Source organism: Oncorhynchus masou, chromosome 15 (assembly GCF_036934945.1).
Source record: "Oncorhynchus masou masou isolate Uvic2021 chromosome 15, UVic_Omas_1.1, whole genome shotgun sequence".
Taxonomy (NCBI): Eukaryota; Metazoa; Chordata; class Actinopteri; order Salmoniformes; family Salmonidae; genus Oncorhynchus; species Oncorhynchus masou.
Genome location: NC_088226.1, coordinates 75,427,878 through 75,451,020, shown reverse-complemented (window position 1 = coordinate 75,451,020; position 23,143 = coordinate 75,427,878). Strand labels below are relative to the sequence as shown.

Here is a 23,143-nt window from a genome sequence, read left to right as displayed (position 1 = left end):
GTAGCTCACCATATAAAACGCTTCTATCCCCTTCTTACTAATGATATATGTTGCTTTTATACATGTCTTACTAATCGAAAGTCGTCTTAATTATTGCTCAAAAAACTCCTGTGGTTTATTTTTCGAATTGCCATGTGTTTTTAAATGTCTGCGCAAGAGTTGTGAGAGTACTTTTGCACATATAAAATGCTCTGGCTGAGGAAAGGCACTTCTCCCAATCTAAGTGAACCCCAAATCAATGCAGTTCTCATCATATTTGTGCCTCTTCGATGGTCCAATGTCCCTGTCTGTTGTTCAGGGCTTTCCTGGGTAAGGGGGCACTAGCTCTTCGGCTGCATCAGATTCACAACTGTCCATGCTAGCTGAACTAACAACAAATGCTAGCATCAGTAAATCTACATTGGATGTGCTCGTGGAAGCAGAACAACTTGTCATCGATAGGTGCAGTTGACGTACTGCTGGTAGTAGCAGTACTACTAGTAGAGCTGATATGTGTCTTGATAGACGCGGGCCTTACTTATTTTTAACCATTTATCAATTTTAGAGCAAACGGAATGAGCAGCAGCTACGTTTGGCTACATGCAGACCGTTAGTGGAATTCCTGCGAGAGAGTAATGGTTAATGTGATTGGATGTTCATTATTTGACTAGGCTTCCTGTATTTGACATTGTTGTTATTTCACTGAACACTAGATGGTTTAATTTGATTTTCGGCAGTGAAACAAGGCTACTCAGGCGAGGGAAAAAACTCACCCAGATGTATAGCCTCGTTGGAAAATATAAATGGACCGTTTGAAAATGTGAAAAAATATTTTTGTTGAGATTGGTGTGGAATAACTTGACTGGCCTGCACAGAGCCCTGACTGGAAAGCCTTCCCAGGAGGGTGGAGGCTGTTATAGCAGCAAAGGGGGTACCGACTCCATATTGATGCCCATGCTTTTGGAATGATATGTTACAGTGAAATGCTGACTACAACAGGTGTAGTAGACCTCACAGTGAAATGCTGAATACATCAGGTGTAGACCTTTATGTGAAATGCTGAATACAACAGGTGTAGTAGACCTTACAGTGAAATGCTGAATACAACAGGTCTAGTAGACCTTACAGTGAAATGATGAATACAACAGGTCTAGTAGACCTTACAGTGAAATGCTGAATACAACCGGTGTAGACCTTTACGTGAAATGGTACTTATGAGCCCGTTCACAACAATGCAGAGTTAAAAAGTAAGACCAATATTAACTAAATTTAAACAGGAAATAAACTCAGCAAAAAAATAAACGTCCTCTCACTGTCAGAGGCGTTTGTTTTCAGCTAACTTAACATGTGTAAATATTTGCATGAACATAGCACGATTCAACAACTGAGACAAACTGAACAAGTTCCACAGACATGTGACTAACAGAAATGGAATGAGGTGTCCCTGAACAAAGGGTGGCGTCAAAATCAAAAGTAACAGTCAGTATCTGGTGTGGCCACCAGCTGCATTAAGTACTGCAGTGCATTTCCTCATGGTCTGCACCAGATTTGCCTGTTCTTGCTGTGAGATGTTACCCCACTCTTCTACCAAGGCACCTGAAAGTTCCAGACATTTCTGGGGGGAATGGCCCTAGCCCTCACCCTCCGATCCAACAGGTCCCAGATGTGCTCAATGGGATTGAGATCCAGGCTCTTCGCTGGCCATGCCAGAAGACTGACATTCCCACCTTGCAGGAAATCATACACAGAACGAGCTGTATGGCTGGTAGCATTGTCATACTGGAGGGTCATGTCAGGATGAGCCTGCAGGAAGGGTACCACATGAGGGAGAAGGATGTCTTCCCTGTAACGCACAGCGTTGAGATTGCCTGCAATGACAACAAGCTCAGTCCAATGAAGCGGTGACACACCGCCCCAGACCATGACGGACCCTCCACCTCCAAATCGATCCCGCTCCAAAGTACAGGCCTCGGTGTAACGCTCATTCCTTTGACGATAAACGCGAATCCGACCATCAACCCTGGTGAGACAAAACCACTACTCATCAGTGACGGTGGGTTTGTGCCCATAGGCGACGTTGTTGCCGGTGATGTCTGAGGACCTGTCTTACAACAGGCCTACAGCCCCTCAGTCCAGCTTCTCCCAGCCTATTGCGGACCGTCTGAGCACTGATGGAGGGATTGTGCGTTCTTGGTGTAACTCAGGCAGTTGTTGTTGCCATCCTGTACCTGTCCCGCAGGTGTGATGTTCGGATGTACTGATCCGGTGCAGGTGTTGTTACATGTGTTCTGCCACTGCAAGGACGATCTGCTGTCTGTCCTGTCTCCCTGTAGCGCTGTCTTAGGCGTCTCACGGTACAGACATTGCAGTTTATTGCCTTGGCCACATCTGCAGTCCCCATGCCTCCTTGCAGCATGCCTAAGGCATGTTCACCCAGATGAGCAGGGACACTGGGCATCTTTATTTTGGTGTTTTTTCAGTCAGTAGAAAGGCCTCTTTAGTGTCCTAAGTTGTCATAACTGTGACCTTAATTGCCTACCGTCTGTAAGCTTTTGGTGTCTTAATGACCGTTCCACAGGTGCATGTTTATTAATTGTTTATGGTTAATTGAACAAGCATGGGAAACAGTGTTAAACCCTTTACAATGAAGATCTGTGAAGTTATTTGGATTTATACAAATTCTTTGAAAGACAGGGTCCTGGAAAGGGGACCTTTCTTTTTTTGCTGAGTTTATTTTCTCCAGCTTCTGCAGGCTATGTAATGTGTATATATTTTCTCTAGCTTCTGAGAGGGGTAAGGTATCTTTGCTAGCCTATATCCAACTTCTCTCTCCTCTCCCAGCTTCTGCAGGGGGCTATTCTGCTCTGAGTGGTGGTAAGAAGACTAAGAAGAAGCTGGCTGCCCCAGACATCAGCCTGACTCTGGATCGGAGTGAAGGATCTCTGCTGTCTGATGAGCTGGAGGAGGAGAGTACAGAGCTAGACCTGGATGATATAGACACACCATCTGACAACAGTAATGAGTTTGAATGGGAAGGTATGGACCTGTAACATGATGTACTTGTATAACATGAGGTACTTGTAACATAATGTGAATGCTCCAGTATGGTGCCACCCAACCCTGGCCTTTTTGTGTAGGGGTGATCCGAACGTTTTGACCTCCCAACGGCAGTCAAGCACCCAAGCTAATTGGCTAGATAGCTAGACTCAAATGAGAGAACACCCCACTCTGACCATTTTACCTGCCCTAGCAGAGCTGGTTAGGCTGTTTTCATTTTTTCATTTTATCCAATGTTGCTGCTGGCAACATTTTAGTAACGCTTTTTTGCCGACGTTTACTGACACTGGCCATATTTAATGGGTATTCAGCATGCGTACATTTATCAGTTATTCTGCACTCTGGCACACTCAGACGAGAGTGCTCTAAAATCGGAGTACATGGCCAGACTGAATTTACGAATGTACCCGAAATGGTTACTTGCATAACCAATCAGGTTCAATGTTGCTAGCTAACATCAGGCTTTAGCTAGCCATGCAAAGACCTCTGAGATAAGAATAATAAGAGCATACACGTAAGCTAGCTAGCTAACAGCACACTTTAACTTGGAAAGGAAACAACTTTGTCAAAATTAGAATTGTGTAATATCTGAAAATGTAGCTAGCTAGACCATCTTACCCATATACATCATGGTTGGACACTTCTCCCTGTCACGTAAGCCATGGCTGCCCTTAGTTTGAAGATGTAATCCAGATCCTCGTGTTTTCTCATCCTACTCTAATTCCACAGATTTCCAAACTCGGTTCTCCAGAAAGTGCAGTTCTTCTAAACAATATATAGCTTTTAAATGTTTATATATATATATATATATATATATATATAATCTTTTTTTAAATATATATATGTTAGACATACTACACATACTAACCAGCTCAAATAGACAGAAGCGTGCTATATGTCAGACCAACACGGACTCCTCTCTCTGCCCAGCCCACTCATTATCTCAGCCATTCATGGCTAGCAGCAAGGTTGCTGCCTTTTTCTGTGGCTATACCAACAAGGCTCGTAATTTCACAATTCTATTCATATTTACTGATGGCATACAAGTTTGTTATTAAGGAACATAAAAGTTCACGTTTGAGAATTTCTGCAAAAAAAAAAAACGCATTTAGATTTTTTTTTTAAAGGCATTCAAATGTCTCTCGTATGAAGTAGTGACCCACGTCATACACCCAGTTTCATGAAACTGGTCAAACGTTGATTATCCCGGACCAGGCCCAAGTTCCCGACACTCGAAGAAGGAGAAGGCGGCGCTATAGAGGCCGGTGCACGGTAACCTTGATGAGACAACTGCGCGGGGAGTGAATAAATCGCCTCTACCCTCTGTTCTTTTGGCTTATAGAAAGGTGTACATGTATACCGATGACTCGTTATGTTAAGTCCCCAAGCTAGATCCCTGCATTTAAGATCTAGTTCACTTTTCTGGTCTCTCTGGACTAAAACCTAATTAAGATAAGTTTACTGAATTACGTATTGGATCTTTTACATTACCCTGCAGTTTACCTATAAAATGGGCTGACGGTGAAGTAGACATTACACTGCATTCGGAAAGTTAGTATTATTCTAAAATGTATTTATTTTTATAAAAAAATGTATTCTATAGATATATCATCAATCTGCACACACTACCATATATATATATGTATATGTGTATATGTATATGTGTGTGTATGTATGTATGTGTGTGTATATATATATATATATATATATATATATATATATATATATATATATATGTATATGTATATGTATATATGTATATATATATATATATACACTTACATACATACATACATATGCATTTTATTACATTTACATAAGTATCAAGACCCTTTACTCAGTACTTTTGTTGAAGCACCTTTGGCAGTGATTACAGCGTCAAGTCTCCTTTGGTATGACGCTACAAGCTTAGCACACCTGTATTTGGGGAGTTTCTCCCATACTTCCTTGCAGATCATCTCAAGCTCTGTCAGGTTGGATGGGGAGCGTTGCTGCACAGTTATTTTCAGGTCCCCAGAGATGTCCGATCGGTTTCAAGTCCAGGCTCTGGCTGGGCCACTCAAGGACATTCAGGGACTTGTCCTGAAGCCATTCCTGCGTTGTCTTGGCTGTGTGCTTAGTGTCGTTGTTCTATTGGAAGGTGAACCTTCGCCCCACCCCAGAGATCCTGAGTGCTCTGGAGACAGTTTTCATCAAGCATCTTTCTGAACTTTGCTCTCTTCATCTTTCCCTCAATCCTGACTAGTCTCCCAGTCCCTGCCGCTGAGAAACATCCCCACAGCATGAGGCTGCCACCACCATGTGACACTTGGCATTCATGCCAAAGAGTTCAATCTTGGTTTAATCAGACCAGAGAAACTTGTTTCTCATGGTCTGAGAGTTCTTTAGATGCCTTTTGACAAGCGGCTGTCATGTGCCTTTTACTGAGGAGTGACTTCCGTCTTGCCACTCTTCCAGAAAGGCCTGATTGGTGGAGTGCTGCAGAGCTGGTTGTCCCTCTGGAAAGTTCTCCCATCTCCACAGAGCTACCATCGGATTCTTGGTCACCTCCCTGACCAAGGCTCTTCTCCCCCAATTGCTCAGTTTGTCCGGGTGGCCAGCTCAAGGGAGAGTCTTGGTGCTTCTAAACTTCTTCCATTTAAGAATGATGGAGGCCACAGTGTTCTTGGTACCCTTCCCCACATCTGTGCCTCAACAGAATCCTGTCTCGGAGCTCTACGGTCAATTCCTTTGACCTCATGGCTTGGTCTGACATAGACTGTGAACTGTGGTACCTTTTATATAGACAGGTGTGTGCCTTTCCAAATCATGTCCAATCAATTGAATTTACCACAGGTGGACTCCAATCCAGTTGTAAAAACATCTCAAGGATGATCAATGGAAACGATGCACCTGAGCTCAATTTCAAGTCTCATGGCAAAGGGATACTGAATACTTATAAAAGTAAGATATTTCGGTGTTTTTATTTATACATTTCCAAAAATTTCATAAAACCTGTTTTCGCTTTGTCTTTATGGGGGTATTGTGTGTAAATTGAGTTTAAAAAAATATAATTTGAATAAGGCTGTAACGTAACAATGTGGAAAACGTCAAGGGGTCTGAATACTTTCTGAATACACTGTACTTGATAATCATATCCGAAAAGATCAGTGGTGGGAATAAGTACCCAATTGTCATACTTGAGTAAAAGTAAACATACCTTTTTAATAGAAAGTTTCTCAAGTGAAAGTCACCCAGTAAAATACTACTTGAGTAAGTCTAAAGGTATTCGCTTCTAAGTATACTTCATCAAAAGTAAATGTAATTGCTAAAATATACTTCAGTATCAAAAGTAAAGCAGATTTTTCTTGTTTTTAAAATGTATGGATAGCCAGGGGCACACTCCAACACTCAGACATCATTGACAAAAGATGCGTTTGTGTTTAGTGAGTCCGCCAAGCAGAAGGGAAGACCGTGTGTTGCCTTGATAAGTCCATGAATCAGTCCATTTTCCTGTCCTGCTAAGCATCCTGTCCTGCTAAGCATCGAGTACTTTTAGGTGTCAGGTAACATGTATGGAGTAAAAAGTACATTATTTCCTTAGGAATGTAGTCAAGTAAAAGTAGTCAAAACTATAAATAGTAAAGTACACACCCCAAAACACTACTTAAGTAGTACTTTAAAGTATTTTTTACTTAAGTACTTTACACCACTGCAAAATATATATAAATGAGCTAGTAAAAATAGACATCCTGCAACCACGGAGAGGTAAATACCGGTTTATTTATAGAACAATTACACCGATTAACTCCCTAGTCATATCGGTTTACCCACTTACTGCCTAGTCATATCGGTTTACCCACTTACTGCCTAGTCATATCGGTTTACCCACTTACTCCCTAGTCATATCGGTTTACCCACTTACTGCCTAGTCATATCAGTTTACCCACTTACTGCCTAGTCATATCGGTTTACCTACTTACTGCCTAGTCATATCGGTTTACCCACTTACTGCCTAGTCATATCGGTTTATCCACTTACTCCCTAGTCATATCGGTTTACCCACTTACTGCCTAGTCATATCGGTTTACCCACTTACTGCCTAGTCATATCGGTTTACCCACTTACTGCCTAGTCATATCGGTTTATCCACTTACTCCCTAGTCATATCGGTTTACCCACTTACTGCCTAGTCATATCGGTTTACCCACTTACTGCCTACCGCATATCGGTTTACCCACTTACTGCCTAGTCATATCGGTTTACCCACTTACTGCCTAGTCATATCGGTTTACCCACTTACTCCCTAGTCATATCGGTTTACCCACTTACTCCCTAGTCATATCGGTTTACCCACTTACTGCCTAGTCATATCGGTTTACCCACTTACTGCCTAGTCATATCGGTTTACCTACTTACTGCCTACCGCATATCGGTTTACCCACTTACTGCCTAGTCATATCGGTTTACCCACTTACTGCCTAGTCATATCAGTTTACCCACTTACTGCCTAGTCATATCGGTTTACCCACTTACTGCCTACCGCATATCGGTTTACCCACTTACTGCCTAGTCATATCGGTTTACCCACTTACTCCCTAGTCATATCGGTTTACCCACTTACTGCCTAGTCATATCGGTTTACCCACTTACTCCCTAGTCATATCGGTTTACCCACTTACTCCCTAGTCATATCGGTTTACCCACTTACTGCCTAGTCATATCGGTTTACCCACTTACTGCCTAGTCATATCGGTTTACCCACTTACTGCCTAGTCATATCGGTTTACCCACTTACTGCCTACCGCATATCGGTTTACCCACTTACTGCCTAGTCATATCGGTTTACCCACTTACTCCCTAGTCATATCGGTTTACCCACTTACTGCCTAGTCATATCGGTTTACCCACTTACTCCCTAGTCATATCGGTTTACCCACTTACTCCCTAGTCATATCGGTTTACCCACTTACTGCCTAGTCATATCGGTTTATCCCCTTACTGCCTAGTCATATCGGTTTATCCCCTTACTGCCTAGTCATATCGGTTTACCCACTTACTGCCTAGTCATATCGGTTTACCCACTTACTGCCTAGTCATATCGGTTTACCCACTTACTGCCTACCGCATATCGGTTTACCCACTTACTGCCTAGTCATATCGGTTTACCCACTTACTGCCTAGTCATATCAGTTTACCTACTTACTGCCTAGTCATATCGGTTTACCCACTTACTGCCTAGTCATATCGGTTTACCCACTTACTGCCTAGTCATATCGGTTTACCCACTTACTCCCTAGTCATATCGGTTTACCCACTTACTCCCTAGTCATATCGGTTTACCCACTTACTGCCTAGTCATATCGGTTTACCCACTTACTGCCTACCGCATATCGGTTTACCCACTTACTGCCTAGTCATATCGGTTTACCCACTTACTGCCTAGTCATATCAGTTTACCTACTTACTGCCTAGTCATATCGGTTTACCCACTTACTGCCTAGTCATATCGGTTTACCCACTTACTGCCTAGTCATATCAGTTTACCTACTTACTGCCTAGTCATATCGGTTTACCCACTTACTGCCTAGTCATATCGGTTTACCCACTTACTGCCTAGTCATATCGGTTTACCCACTTACTGCCTAGTCATATCGGTTTACCCACTTACTGCCTAGTCATATCGGTTTACCCACTTACTCCCTAGTCATATCGGTTTACCCACTTACTGCCTACCGCATATCGGTTTACCCACTTACTGCCTAGTCATATCGGTTTACCCACTTACTGCCTAGTCATATCGGTTTACCCACTTACTGCCTAGTCATATCGGTTTACCCACTTACTGCCTAGTCATATCGGTTTACCCACTTACTGCCTACCGCATATCGGTTTACCTACTTACTGCCTACCGCATATCGGTTTACCCACTTACTGCCTACCGCATATCGGTTTACCCACTTACTGCCTACCGCATATCGGTTTACCCACTTACTGCCTACCGCATATCGGTTTACCCACTTACTGCCTACCGCATATCGGTTTACCCACTTACTGCCTACTGCATATCGGTTTACCCACTTACTGCCTACCGCATATCGGTTTACCTACTTACTGCCTACCGCATATCGGTTTACCCACTTACTGCCTAGTCATATCGGTTTACCCACTTACTGCCTACCACATATCGGTTTACCCACTTACTGCCTACCACATATCGGTTTACCTACTTACTGCCTACCGCATATCGGTTTACCCACTTACTGCCTACCGCATATCGGTTTACCCACTTACTGCCTACCGCATATCGGTTTACCCACTTACTGCCTACCGCATATCGGTTTACCCACTTACTGCCTACCGCATATCGGTTTACCCACTTACTGCCTACCGCATATCGGTTTACCCACTTACTGCCTACCGCATATCGGTTTACCCACTTACTGCCTACCGCATATCGGTTTACCCACTTACTGCCTAGTCATATCGGTTTACCCACTTACTGCCTACCGCATATCGGTTTACCCACTTACTGCCTACCGCATATCGGTTTACCCACTTACTGCCTACCGCATATCGGTTTACCCACTTACTGCCTACCGCATATCGGTTTACCCACTTACTGCCTACCGCATATCGGTTTACCCACTTACTGCCTACCGCATATCGGTTTACCCACTTACTGCCTACCGCATATCGGTTTACCCACTTACTGCCTACCGCATATCGGTTTACCCACTTACTGCCTACCGCATATCGGTTTACCCACTTACTGCCTACAGCATATCGGTTTACCCACTTACTGCCTAGTCATATCGGTTTACCCACTTACTGCCTAGTCATATCGGTTTACCCACTTACTGCCTAGTCATATCGGTTTACCCACTTACTGCCTACCGCATATCGGTTTACCCACTTACTGCCTACCGCATATCGGTTTACCCACTTACTGCCTACCGCATATCGGTTTACCCACTTACTGCCTACCGCATATCGGTTTACCCACTTACTGCCTACCGCATATCGGTTTACCTACTTACTGCCTACCGCATATCGGTTTACCCACTTACTGCCTACCGCATATCGGTTTACCCACTTACTGCCTAGTCATATCGGTTTACCCACTTACTGCCTAGTCATATCGGTTTACCCACTTACTGCCTAGTCATATCGGTTTACCCACTTACTGCCTACCGCATATCGGTTTACCCACTTACTGCCTACCGCATATCGGTTTACCCACTTACTGCCTACCGCATATCGGTTTACCCACTTACTGCCTACCGCATATCGGTTTACCCACTTACTGCCTACCGCATATCGGTTTACCCACTTACTGCCTACCGCATATCGGTTTACCCACTTACTGCCTACCGCATATCGGTTTACCCACTTACTGCCTACCGCATATCGGTTTACCCACTTACTGCCTACTGCATATCGGTTTACCCACTTACTGCCTACCGCATATCGGTTTACCCACTTACTGCCTACCGCATATCGGTTTACCCACTTACTGCCTACTACTGATTCGCTTTTCAAATCATATGAGCTCCATTTTGTTTCACTTAGGCTGGTTTAGCATCCCAGACAATCTATATAATGAATATGAACTGGGTGGGTTGAGATTATTAAATATAAAAGCACTAAACCTCTCTCTAAAAGCTTCACTTATACACAAGTAGATTAAAGGAAAGCTCATCCCTTGTTTCAAAATGCCCTTTTTGCTTTTATGCAGATTGCCTTTTCACATTTTCGATTAATTGAAACTAAAACCTTGTTCAAAGTACACTATATATACAAAAGTATGTGGACACACCTTCAGATTAATGGATTTGGCTATTTCAGCCATCCCCATTGCTGACAGGTGTATTAAGTTGAGCATACAGCCATTCAATCTCCCAACACCATCATTGAGTTTGCAGACGACACAACGGTGGTGGGCCTGACCACCGATGACGATGAGACAGCCTATAGGGAGGAGGTCAGAACCCTGGCAGTGTGGTGCCAGAACAACAACCTCTCCCTTAACGTGAGCAAGACAAAGGAGATGATTGTGGACTACAGGAAATGGAGGGCCAAACACGCCCCCTTTCACATTGACGAGGCTGTAATGGAGTGGGTTGAGAGCTTCAAGTTCCTCTGTGTCCACATCACTAAGTATCTACCATGGTCCAAGCAGACAAACACAGTTGTGAAGAGGGCACGACAACTCCTCTTCCCCCCCAGGATGCTGAAAAGATTTGGTATGGAACCTCAGATCCTCAAAGTTCTACAGCTGAGCATCTTGACTGGCTGCCTGGTATGGCAACTGCTCGGCATCCGACCGCAGGGCGCGTCAGAAGGTAGCGCGTACGGTCCAGTACATCACTGGGGCCAAGCTTCCTGCCATCCAGGACCTCTATACCAGCCTGTGTCAGAGGATGACCCTAAAAATTGTTAGACCCCAGCCACCCAATTCATAAACTGTTCTCTCAACTCTACCAGGCAGATGGCGTCGGGTAGGCTTGCTGATGTCAACGATTTGAACAGAGTACAGAGCATAAGCTACGGACAACTAACACAATTGCATTTTAACGATGGCAATTTGAATGAACAGAGATAACGTGACGACCCTGAGGCCCATTGTCGTGCCATTCAGCCACCTCCATCACCTCATGTTTCAGCATGATAATGATTATTTTTATGTATTTATTCAACCTTTATTTTAACTAGGCAAGTCAGTTAAGAACAAATTCATATTTACAAGGGGTCCACATTTCTTTATTTTTAATAATGCTTAAAAAATAAAATAAAAATTGCTCGCTCACCTCAATTAAAAGTAAATAAATCTGTTAAATAGTAAATCAACTTTGTATGTCCTAACCTGGGAAAATAGTAGTAGTGTGTGAGTCTCAGTGAAGTTCTCCCTCAGCTTTAGGACCCCAGAGGATCCAACCCTAGCCATTAGAGTTGAAAAAGGCCCTCCCGCTAACTGCCATGTTAAAAATATCTACATGCTTTGTAAGTAGGAAAACCTGCAAAATTGGCAGTGTATCAAATACTTGTTCTCCCCACTGTAAACCTATCCAGCTAACTGCCTGGGTACATACACCTATCCAGCTAACTGCCTGGGTACATACACCTATCCAGCTAACTGCCTGGGTACCTCAACCTATCCAGCTAACTGCCTGGGTACCTCAACCTATCCAGCTAACTGCCTGGGTACCTCAACCTATCCAGCTAACTGCCTGGGTACCTCAACCTATCCAGCTAACTGCCTGGGTACCTCAACCTATCCAGCTAACTGCCTGGGTACCTCAACCTATCCAGCTAACTGCCTGGGTACCTCAACCAAGACAGGACATAGTCTATCCCAGGACAGGACACTGGTCTGTCCTAGGAGCTGACACCACTAAGCCTGGTTCAATATTTCTGGGGCCAGTTAAGTCCAATAAGGTTTAAATGGTTGAACCTAACACTGACAGTTGTATGGGGCCAGTTCAATCAATCAATCAATCAAACATATTTTATAAAGCCCTTTTTACATCAACAGTTGTCACAAAGTGCTTGACAGAGACCCGGTCTAGACCCTGAAGAGAAAGCAGTGCAGAAGCACAGTGGCCAGAAAGAACTCCCTAGGTGTAAGGGACCTGCTGACTGTCCCATATATCATACAATTATTTGGGTGTTCGGTTGTTCATGATGCTGAGGAGAGAGCGCGGCGCTCGTACATTTTTATGAGACGCCACCACCGAAGATTTTTATAACTAACACAAGATATGGGAACCAGTTAACTGTAGTTAAATGGTTCAGGTTTAAATGGTGTTGTGTTGTTTCTGTGTTTCCGCTCTGCTGCCGGCCTCTGTCATCTGGAAGGACTGTTACCCTTGTCTTGGCAACAGTTCCCAGGTCAACAACAAGTGTGGTAAGGTCTCATGGACATACTGCCTGGTCATTCAACCAAATATACTTTTGCTTCTTTGCATCAACTATGTGAACAAATCAAGGGATATTTCTTCTGTTTTACCGGTAACAAATCAAGGGATATTTCTTCTGTTTTACCGGTAACAAATCAAGGGATATTTCTTCTGTTTTACCGTGAACAAATCAAGGGATATTTCTTCTGTTTTGAGTCATTTTTGTGTCCATTGTTGGTCATGTACAAGCATGTTCTTATTCTTATTTAGCTTTGTTTCTATGATGTGACATATTAAAAGGAAAACAGGTGCCGTTTTGGAATGCTGTTGCATCCTGGTACTAGGACGGATGTTTAACCCCCGAAGGTAGATGCCTGCATAAATCTAATCCCGTTAATCAGTCAGTTTAAGCAAGTGATTTGTTTTGCATTGGATGCATCTCAATCCACCGCATATGCCTATGTAACACTTCTGCATTTGCGGTGACAGAGCTAGATCTGTGTTTGTCAGACCATGTGACATCCCCAAAATGGGTCTTCTCACCAAATCGTCTGTAGCGGCCGAACGATTTGGCCTACAAACCACTATGACCCTTCTGTGGAAAGGTGAGACGCTCATGAACGCGTACATGTTTTGCTCTAGGACGCCCTCAGGTCTCACAAGACTCGACTGAAGGTCCTCTGGTACCAGTCAAAATAATTTATGGAAGTATATATGCAGACACTTTAGTGACAAAAGTAAGGGGTTAAATACATGTAAAAAATACATGTTTCCTGATCTTTCTTGTATCACTCGTACGACTTCTATCACATATAGGACAGACTCTTCAGAACAAACTTCCTTTAGATTTTTTTATGTTGTTCCATGTAGTGAATCTGTTATTCAATGTGTTTGTATGGGCTAATAGGTTAAGGGTAAATTATATATTTTTTATATGTTTCATATTCCCCCGCTTTAGACAGGGCTTAGACTTAAATAAAAGGCAGTCTATTTTGTAGTGAGGTGTTTCTTGAGTGTTGAGCGCCAATGCCATGTCATTGTCTGTCCACAATGTGAAGACCAAATCCTCCATATTATTCCTCCGTTTTGATTATTGCATGTTTGATGTACCATTCGTATGATCAATGTCTGAATCGTTTGTCTGATTGGCCATTACTGTTGATCAGGGGCATATATTATATTTAAATGGTTATTTGTTGCACTCAGCATGTCATAATTCCCCACAATACGAAGCGTTTCAAATAGAAATGGAGTGTTATTGCATAAAGGGAAGGTAGGAAAAGAGTTAAAAAGAACCTCTCTTCTCAGACGACCTGCCGAAGCCCAAGACCACGGAGGTTCTGCAGAAGGGGGTGGAGTCGGTCCAGGTGTACTCGGCCTCCGAGGAGCGGGAGGAGGGGCGGCGTTGGAGAGTGTTCCGTATAGGAGACCAGGAACACAAAGTCGACATGAAGGCAATAGAACCCTACAAGAGGGTCATCAACCACGGAGGTAACCCCTGACCCCAGGCCCTAACACATAACCCTAGTCCTACAAGAGGGTCATCAACCATGGAGGTAACCCCTGACCCCTAACCCATAAACCTCGTCCTACAAGAGGGTCATCAACCACAGAGGTAACCCCAGACCCTAACTCATGACCCTCTTGTAGGACTTGGGTTATCAACCACGGAGGTGACCCCAGACCCTAACACACAACCCTAGTCCTACAAGAGGGTATTGGACCAATTTATATATAAAAAAAAAAAAACATTTTTACAGTAACAATGCCCCATGCAGAGCAGGTTGTGTTGTGGCGTGTTTGAACCTCTGTGATGTGTTCCAGGTTACTATGGAGATGGCCTGAATGCCATCATAGTGTTTGCCGTGTGTTACATGCCTGAGAGCAACCAACCCAACTACCGCTACATCATGGACAACCTCTTCAAGTGAGTCCTACTGGTGCAATCCCTGCTGCAAACCCTGCGAAACGGAATATTGACTTGTGTTGGTTTTTGGACACCAATGCTAAAAATATATTTAATATTTTCCCACTATTTTACAAATGTTCAATCCTGAGAATAAATCACTTTTCTCCTGAGTAACCTGGTATTTTTATATTTTAGGCAGTGACCACCGGCTGGCTATTATTAGGCTTAGCTATGCAGGCCTCTGAAGGCAGTGACCACCGGCTGGCTATTATTAGGATTAGCTATGCAGGCCTCTGAAGGCAGTGACCACCGGCTGGCTATTATTAGGATTAGCTATGCAGGCCTATGAAGGCAGTGACCACCGGCTGGCTATTATTAGGATTAGCTATGAAGGCAGTGACCACCGGCTGGCTATTATTAGGCTTAGCTATGCAGGCCTATGAAGGCAGTGACCACCGGCTGGCTATTATTAGGCTTAGCTATGCAGGCCTCTGAAGGCAGTGACCACCGGCTGGCTATTATTAGGCTTAGCTATGCAGGCCTATGAAGGCAGTGACCACCGGCTGGCTATTATTAGGATTAGCTATGCAGGCCTCTGAAGGCAGTGACCACCGGCTGGCTATTATTAGGATTAGCTATGCAGGCCTATGAAGGCAGTGACCACCGGCTGGCTATTATTAGGATTAGCTATGAAGGCAGTGACCACCGGCTGGCTATTATTAGGCTTAGCTATGCAGGCCTATGAAGGCAGTGACCACCGGCTGGCTATTATTAGGCTTAGCTATGCAGGCCTCTGAAGGCAGTGACCACCGGCTGGCTATTATTAGGCTTAGCTATGCAGGCCTATGAAGGCAGTGACCACCGGCTGGCTATTATTAGGATTAGCTATGCAGGCCTCTGAAGGCAGTGACCACCGGCTGGCTATTATTAGGATTAGCTATGAAGGCAGTGACCACCGGCTGGCTATTATTAGGCTTAGCTATGAAGGCAGTGACCACCGGCTGGCTATTATTAGGCTTAGCTATGAAGGCAGTGACCACCGGCTGGCTATTATTAGGCTTAGCTATGCAGGCCTCTGAAGGCAGTGACCACCGGCTGGCTATTATTAGGATTAGCTATGCAGGCCTATGAAGGCAGTGACCACCGGCTGGCTATTATTAGGATTAGCTATGCAGGCCTCTGAAGGCAGTGACCACCGGCTGGCTATTATTAGGATTAGCTATGAAGGCAGTGACCACCGGCTGGCTATTATTAGGCTTAGCTATGAAGGCCTAGGAAGGCAGTGCATACCAGTGCTCCAACTGACTCCGACAGTTGGACGGGAGGTGAGAGATTGTTTTTGGCCAACCAGAGTTACCACTTTAATTTAACAATATAATGCTTATCGTTATGAAAAATATATTCTGATATAAAGTTAACGAATTAGCCTCAATCTGTACATCTGTATAGTAGTAGTAGTAGTAGTAGTAGCCTCTGTATCTGTGTAGTAGTAGCCTCTGTATCGGTGTAGTAGTAGCCTCTATCTGTGTAGTAGTAGTAGTAGTAGCTTCTGTATCTGTGTAGTAGTAGTAGTAGTATCCTATATCTGTATAGTATTGGTAGTAGTAGTAGTAGCCTATATCTGTATAGTATTGGTAGTAGCCTGTATCTGTATAGCCGTAGTAGTATTTGATTTGAAGTAGTAGCCTGTGTATCTGTATAGTAGTAGCCTATATCTGTATAGTAGTAGTAGTAGTAGCCTATATCTGTATAATAGTAGTAGTAGTAGTAGTAGTAGTAGCCTCTGTATCTGTGTAGTAGTAGCCTCTGTATCTGTGTAGTAGTAGCCTCTGTATCTGTGTAGTAGTAGTAGTAGTAGCATCTGTATCTGTGTAGTAGTAGTAGTATCCTATATCTGTATAGTATTGGTAGTAGCCTGTATCTGTATAGCCGTAGTAGTATTTGATTTGAAGTAGTAGCCTGTGTATCTGTATAGTAGTAGCCTATATCTGTATAATAGTAGTAGTAGTAGTAGTAGTAGTAGTAGTAGCCTGTATCTGTATAGTAGTAGCCTATATCTGTATAATAGTAGTAGTAGTAGTAGTAGCCTGTATCTGTGTGGTAGTAGTAGTAGTAGTAGTAGTAGTAGTAGTAGTAGTAGTAGCCTGTATCTGTATAGTAGTAGTAGTAGTAGTAGCCTGTATCTGTATAGCAGTACTGGTAGTAGTAGTAGTAGTAGCCTATATCTGTATAGTATTGGTAGTAGCCTATATCTGTATAGTAGTAGTAGTAGTAGCCTATATCTGTATAGTATTGGTAGTAGCCTGTATCTGTATAGTAATAGTAGTAGTAGAAGTAGTAGTTGCGTGTATCTGCATACCAGTAGTAGTAGTTGCGTGTATCTGTATACCAGTAGTAGTAGTAGCCTGTATCTGTATACCAGTAGTAGTAGTAGTAGTAGTAGTAGCATGTATCTGTATAGCAGTTGTAGTAGTAGTAGCCTGTATCTGTATAGCAGTTGTAGTAGTAGTAGTAGCCTGTATCTGTATAGCAGTAGTAGTAGTAGCCTGTATCTGTATAGCAGTAGTAGTAGTAGCCTGTATCTGTATAGCAGTTGTAGTAGTAGTAGCCTGTATCTGTATAGCAGTTGTAGTAGTAGTAGCCTGTATCTGTATAGCAGTTGTAGTAGTAGTAGCCTGTATCTGTATAGCAGTTGTAGTAGTAGCCTGTATCTGTATAGCAGTTGTAGTAGTAGCCTGTATCTGTATAGCAGTTGTAGTAGTAGTAGTAGCCTCTATCTGTATAGGAATAGTGGTAGCTTGTGTCTGTATAGGAATAGTAGTAGTGGTAGCCGGTGTCTGTATAGGAATAGTAGTAGTGGTAGCCGGTGTCTGTATAGGAATAGTAGTAGTGGTAGCCGGTGTCTGTATAGGAATAGTGGTAGCCTGTATCTGTATAGGAATAGTAGTAGTGGTAGCCGGTGTCTGTATAGGAATAGTAGTAGTGGTAGCCGGTGTCTGTATAGGAATAGTGGTAGCCTGTATCTGTATAGGAATAGTAGTAGTGGTAGCCGGTGTCTGTATAGGAATAGTGGTAGTGGTAGCCGGTGTCTGTATAGGAATAGTAGTAGTGGTATCCTATATCTGTATAGGAATAGTAGTAGTGGTAGCCGGTGTCTGTATAGGAATAGTAGTATTGGTAGCCGGTGTCTGTATAGTAGTAGTAGCCTATAGCAGTAGTAGTAGTAGTAGCCGGTGTCTGTATAGAAATAGTGGTAGCCGGTGTCTGTATAGGAATAGTGGTAGCCGGTGTCTGTATAGGAATAGTGGTAGCCGGTGTCTGTATAGGAATAGTGGTAGCCGGTGTCTGTATAGGAATAGTAGTAGTGGTAGCCGGTGTCTGTATAGGAATAGTGGTAGCCGGTGTCTGTATAGGAATAGTGGTAGCCGGTGTCTGTATAGGAATAGTGGTAGCCGGTGTCTGTATAGGAATAGTAGTAGTGGTAGCCTATAGCAGTAGTAGTAGTAGTAGCCTGTATCTGTATAGGAATAGTGGTAGCTTGTATCTGTATAGGAATAGTAGTAGTGGTAGCCGGTGTCTGTATAGGAATAGTAGTAGTGGTAGCCGGTGTCTGTATAGGAATAGTAGTAGTGGTAGCCGGTGTCTGTATAGGAATAGTGGTAGCCTGTATCTGTATAGGAATAGTGGTAGTGGTAGCCGGTGTCTGTATAGGAATAGTAGTAGTGGTATCCTATATCTGTATAGGAATAGTAGTAGTGGTAGCCGGTGTCTGTATAGGAATAGTAGTATTGGTAGCCGGTGTCTGTATAGTAGTAGTAGCCTATAGCAGTAGTAGTAGTAGTAGCCGGTGTCTGTATAGAAATAGTGGTAGCCGGTGTCTGTATAGGAATAGTGGTAGCCGGTGTCTGTATAGGAATAGTGGTAGCCGGTGTCTGTATAGGAATAGTGGTAGCCGGTGTCTGTATAGGAATAGTGGTAGCCGGTGTCTGTATAGGAATAGTGGTAGCCGGTGTCTGTATAGGAATAGTGGTAGCCGGTGTCTGTATAGGAATAGTGGTAGCCGGTGTCTGTATAGGAATAGTGGTAGCCGGTGTCTGTATAGGAATAGTGGTAGCCGGTGTCTGTATAGGAATAGTGGTAGCCGGTGTCTGTATAGGAATAGTGGTAGCCGGTGTCTGTATAGGAATAGTGGTAGCCGGTGTCTGTATAGGAATAGTGGTAGCCGGTGTCTGTATAGGAATAGTAGTAGTGGTAGCCTATATCTGTATAGGAATAGTGGTAGTGGTAGCCGGCATCTGTATATATTTAATATTAATATGCAGTGGATCCCTAGTGCTATAGGCCTATATTCAGTCAATAACCTGACGCATTTAACGCTCACGTCTCCTACAGCTGAACAGATGTGGACAATTATCTCTATAACTTAACCCTCACCCCTCTCTGTAACCTAACCCTCGCCCATCTCTTTAACCTAACCCTCACCCCTCTCTGTAACCTAACCCTCGCACCTCTCTGTTGTTGTTGTGTGTTATCAGGTATGTGATCGGCACTTTGGAGCTCTTGGTAGCAGAGAACTATATGATAGTGTATCTGAACGGCGCCACGTCCAGGAAGAAGATGCCCAGTGTGGGCTGGCTCAGGAAGTGCTATCAGCAGATCGACCGCAGGTGAGACACAGTAGCCTAGTTACTCTGGTACCCAGTAGACCTGTTACCCAGTAGCCCAGTTATTTTGTTACCATGGTGCCCAGTAGACCTGTTGCGCAGTAGACCAGTTACTCTGGTACCCAGTAGACCAGTTACTCTGGTACCCAGTAGACCAGTTACTCTGGTACCCAGTAGACCAGTTACTCTGGTACCCAGTAGACCAATTACTCTGGTACCCAGTAGACCAGTTACTCTGGTACCCAGTAGACCAGTTACTCTGGTACCCAGTAGACCAGTTACTCTGGTACCCAGTAGACCAGTTACCCAGTAGACCAGTTACCCAGTAGACCAGTTACTCTGGTACCCAGTAGACCAGTTACCCAGTAGACCAGTTACCCAGTAGACCAGTTACCCAGTAGACCAATCAAAATCAAATCAAATTCATTTATATAGCCCTTCGTACATCAGCTGATATCTCAAAGTGCTGTACAGAAACCCAGCCTAAAACCCCAAACAGCAAGCAATGCAGGTGTAGAAGCACGGTGGCTCGGAAAAACTCCCTAGAATGGGCAAAACCTAGGAAGAAACCTAGAGGAACCAGGCTATGTGGGGTAGCCAGTCCTCTTCTGGCTGTGCCGGGTGGAGATTAGAACAGAACATGGCCGAGATTTTCAAACGTTCATAGATGACCAGCAGGATCAAATAATAATAATCACAGGAGTTGTAGAGGATGCAACAGGACAGCACCTCAAGAGTAAATATGAACAGTTTAGGGTTCCATAGCCGCAGGCAGAACAGTTGAAACTGGAACAGCAGCAAGCCCAGGTGAATTGGGGACAGCAAGGAGTCATCATGCCAGGTAGTCCTGACGCATGGTCCTAGGGCTCAGGTCCTCCGAGAGAGAGAATTAGAGAGAGCGTACTTAAATTCACACAGGACACCAGATAAGACAGAAGAAGTACTCCAGATATAACAAACTGACCCCAGCCGCCGAACACACAAACTACTGCAGCATAAATACTGGAGGCTGAGACAGGAGGGACAGGAGACACTGTGACTCCATCCGATGAGACCCCCGGACAGGGCCAAACAGGAAGGATATAACCCCACCCACTTTGCCAAAGCTCTACACAATATTGTTCTGCTGAGATAATATATATATATATATATATATATATATATATATATATATATAATTATTATTATTATCGATCTACTGTCTCTTTTATATTATGACATTTCAGCTAGATCTACTGTCTCTATTATATTATGACATTTCAGCTAGATCTACTGTCTCTATTATATTATGACAGACCAGCCAGATCTACTGTCTCTATTATATTATGACAGACCAGCCAGATCTACTGTCTTTATTATATTACAACAGACCAGCTGTATCTACTGTCTCCATTTCACTTTGGCCATTGTTGTGGGCCTGCCCTCCCCTCAACAGTCTCAAATAGGCTATTTCATGTGGGTTGGGGTGGGGCGGCAGACACATTTCATCACTTCATTACAGTACATTACACAATTTCATCACATTACATTTTTATATATTGCTTCTAAAATTAAAAAAAAAATCACAAATAATATTTTATATTATTAACTTCTTGCGTCGAGCAATCCCGGATCCGGGATCCTATTTACAGCCTCAAGCTCATTAGCATACCGCAACGTTAACTATTCATGAAAATCGCAAATGAAATAAATATATTTGCTCTCAAGCTTAGACTTTTGTTAACAACACTGTCATCTCAGATTTTCAAAATATGCTTTTCAACCATAGCTAAACAAGCATTTGTGTAAGAGTATTGATAGCTAGCATAGCTATAAGCCTAGAATTCAGCCAGCAACATTTTCACAAAAACAAGAAAAGCATTCAAATAAAATCATTTACCTTTGAAGAACTTCAGATGTTTTCAATGAAGATACTCTGTTAGATAGCAAATGTTCAGTTTTTCAAAAAATATTTGTGTAGGACAAACGCTCCGTTTTGTTCACGTTTGGCTATGAAAAAACCTGTAGCCTCAAGCTCATTAGCATAACGTAACTTTAACTATTTATGAAAATCGCAAATGAAATGAAATAAATATGCTATCTCTCAAGCTTAGCCTTTTCTTAACAACACTGTCATCTCAGATTTTCAAAATATGCTTTTCAACCATAGCAAAACAAGCATTTGTGTAAGAGTATTGATAGCTAGCTTAGCATTTAGCGTAGCATTTAGCGGGCAACATTTTCAGAAAAACCAGAAAAGCATTCAAATAAAATCATTTACCTTTGAAGAACTTCGGATGTTTTCAATGAGGAGACTCTCAGTTAGATAGCAAATGTTCAGTTTTTCCTGAAAGATTCTCTGTTTTGTACATCACTTTTGGCTACCAAAACAAACCGAAAATTCAGTCACTAAAAGGCCGAACTTTTTTGCAAATTAACTCCGTAATATCGACTGAAACATGGCAAACGTTGTTTAGAATCAATCCTCAAGGTGTTTTTCACATATCTCTTCATTGATATATCGTTCGTGGAAGCCTGCTTTCTTCTCTGAATCACATGGGAAAATACTTGCAGCTGAGGTTTTGCAGTTTGGAAACGTCAGTGTTTTCTTTCCATTGCATAGTCGAGCATCTTTTTGTGACAAAATATTGAGCATAAAACGGGCACGTTTTTTTATCCAATAATGAAATAGCGCCCCCATAGATTCAAGATGTTAATTTGTTGTTGTTGAATTTTACCCCTTTTTCTCCCCAATTTCATGGTATCCAATTGTTTAGTAGCTAATACCTTGTCTCATCGCTACAACTCCCGTACGGGCTCGGGAGAGACGAAGGTTGAAAGCCATGCATCCTCCGATACACAACCCAACCAAGCCGCACTGCTTCTTAACACAGCACACATCCAACCCGGAAGCCAGCCGGAGGAAACACCGTGCACCTGGCAACCTTGGTTAGCATGCACTGCGCCCGGCCCGCCACAGGAGTCGCTGGTGCGCGATGAGACAAGGACATCCCTACCGCCCAAGCCCTCCCTAACCCGGACGACGCTGGGCCAATTGTGCGTCACCCCACGGACCTCCCGGTCGCAGCCGGTTACGACAGAGCGACAAAATACAGCCAATCAACGAAACAGCTCTCTCTCTTCGTCCGCCCACGTGTTCTCGCACACCCCGAGAGCTTCTGGTCAGCGGGGTGGTGGCACCGGGATCCTCATCTCTCCCAAGTGGTCATTCTCTCTTTCTCCCCTTACCCATCTGTCTATCGCCTCCTTTGAATTCCATGCTGTCACAGTTACCAGCCCTTTCAAGCTTAACATCCTTATCATTTATCGCCCTCCAGGTTCCCTCGGAGAGTTCATCAATGAGCTTGATGCCTTGATAAGCTCCTTTCCTGAGGACGGCTCACCTCTCACAGTCCTGGGCGACTTTAACCTCCCCACGTCTACCTTTGACTCATTCCTCTCTGCCTCCTTCTTTCCACTCCTCTCCTCTTTTGACCTCACCCTCTCACCTTCCCCCTACTCACAAGGCAGGCAATACGCTCGACCTCATCTTTACTAGATGCTGTTCTTCCACTAACCTCATTGCAACTCCCCTCCAAGTCTCCGACCACTACCTTGTATCCTTTTCCCTCTCGCTCTCATCCAACACTTCCCACACTGCCCCTACTCGGATGGTA

At 43.6% G+C, this 23,143-nt stretch overlaps 1 protein-coding gene across 1 annotated transcript in view; it reads left to right on the top strand.

Annotated features, from left to right (window-relative positions):
- bnip2 (BCL2 interacting protein 2) overlaps positions 1-23,143 on the top strand; it is a 56,734-nt gene that overhangs the window by 14,400 nt on the left and 19,191 nt on the right. The window contains exons 4-7 of the mRNA XM_064990251.1: positions 2,821-3,015; positions 14,223-14,405; positions 14,739-14,841; positions 19,359-19,490. Coding sequence (XP_064846323.1) covers positions 2,821-3,015; positions 14,223-14,405; positions 14,739-14,841; positions 19,359-19,490 — 613 coding nt within the window. The remainder of the gene's footprint in view (positions 1-2,820; positions 3,016-14,222; positions 14,406-14,738; positions 14,842-19,358; positions 19,491-23,143) is intronic.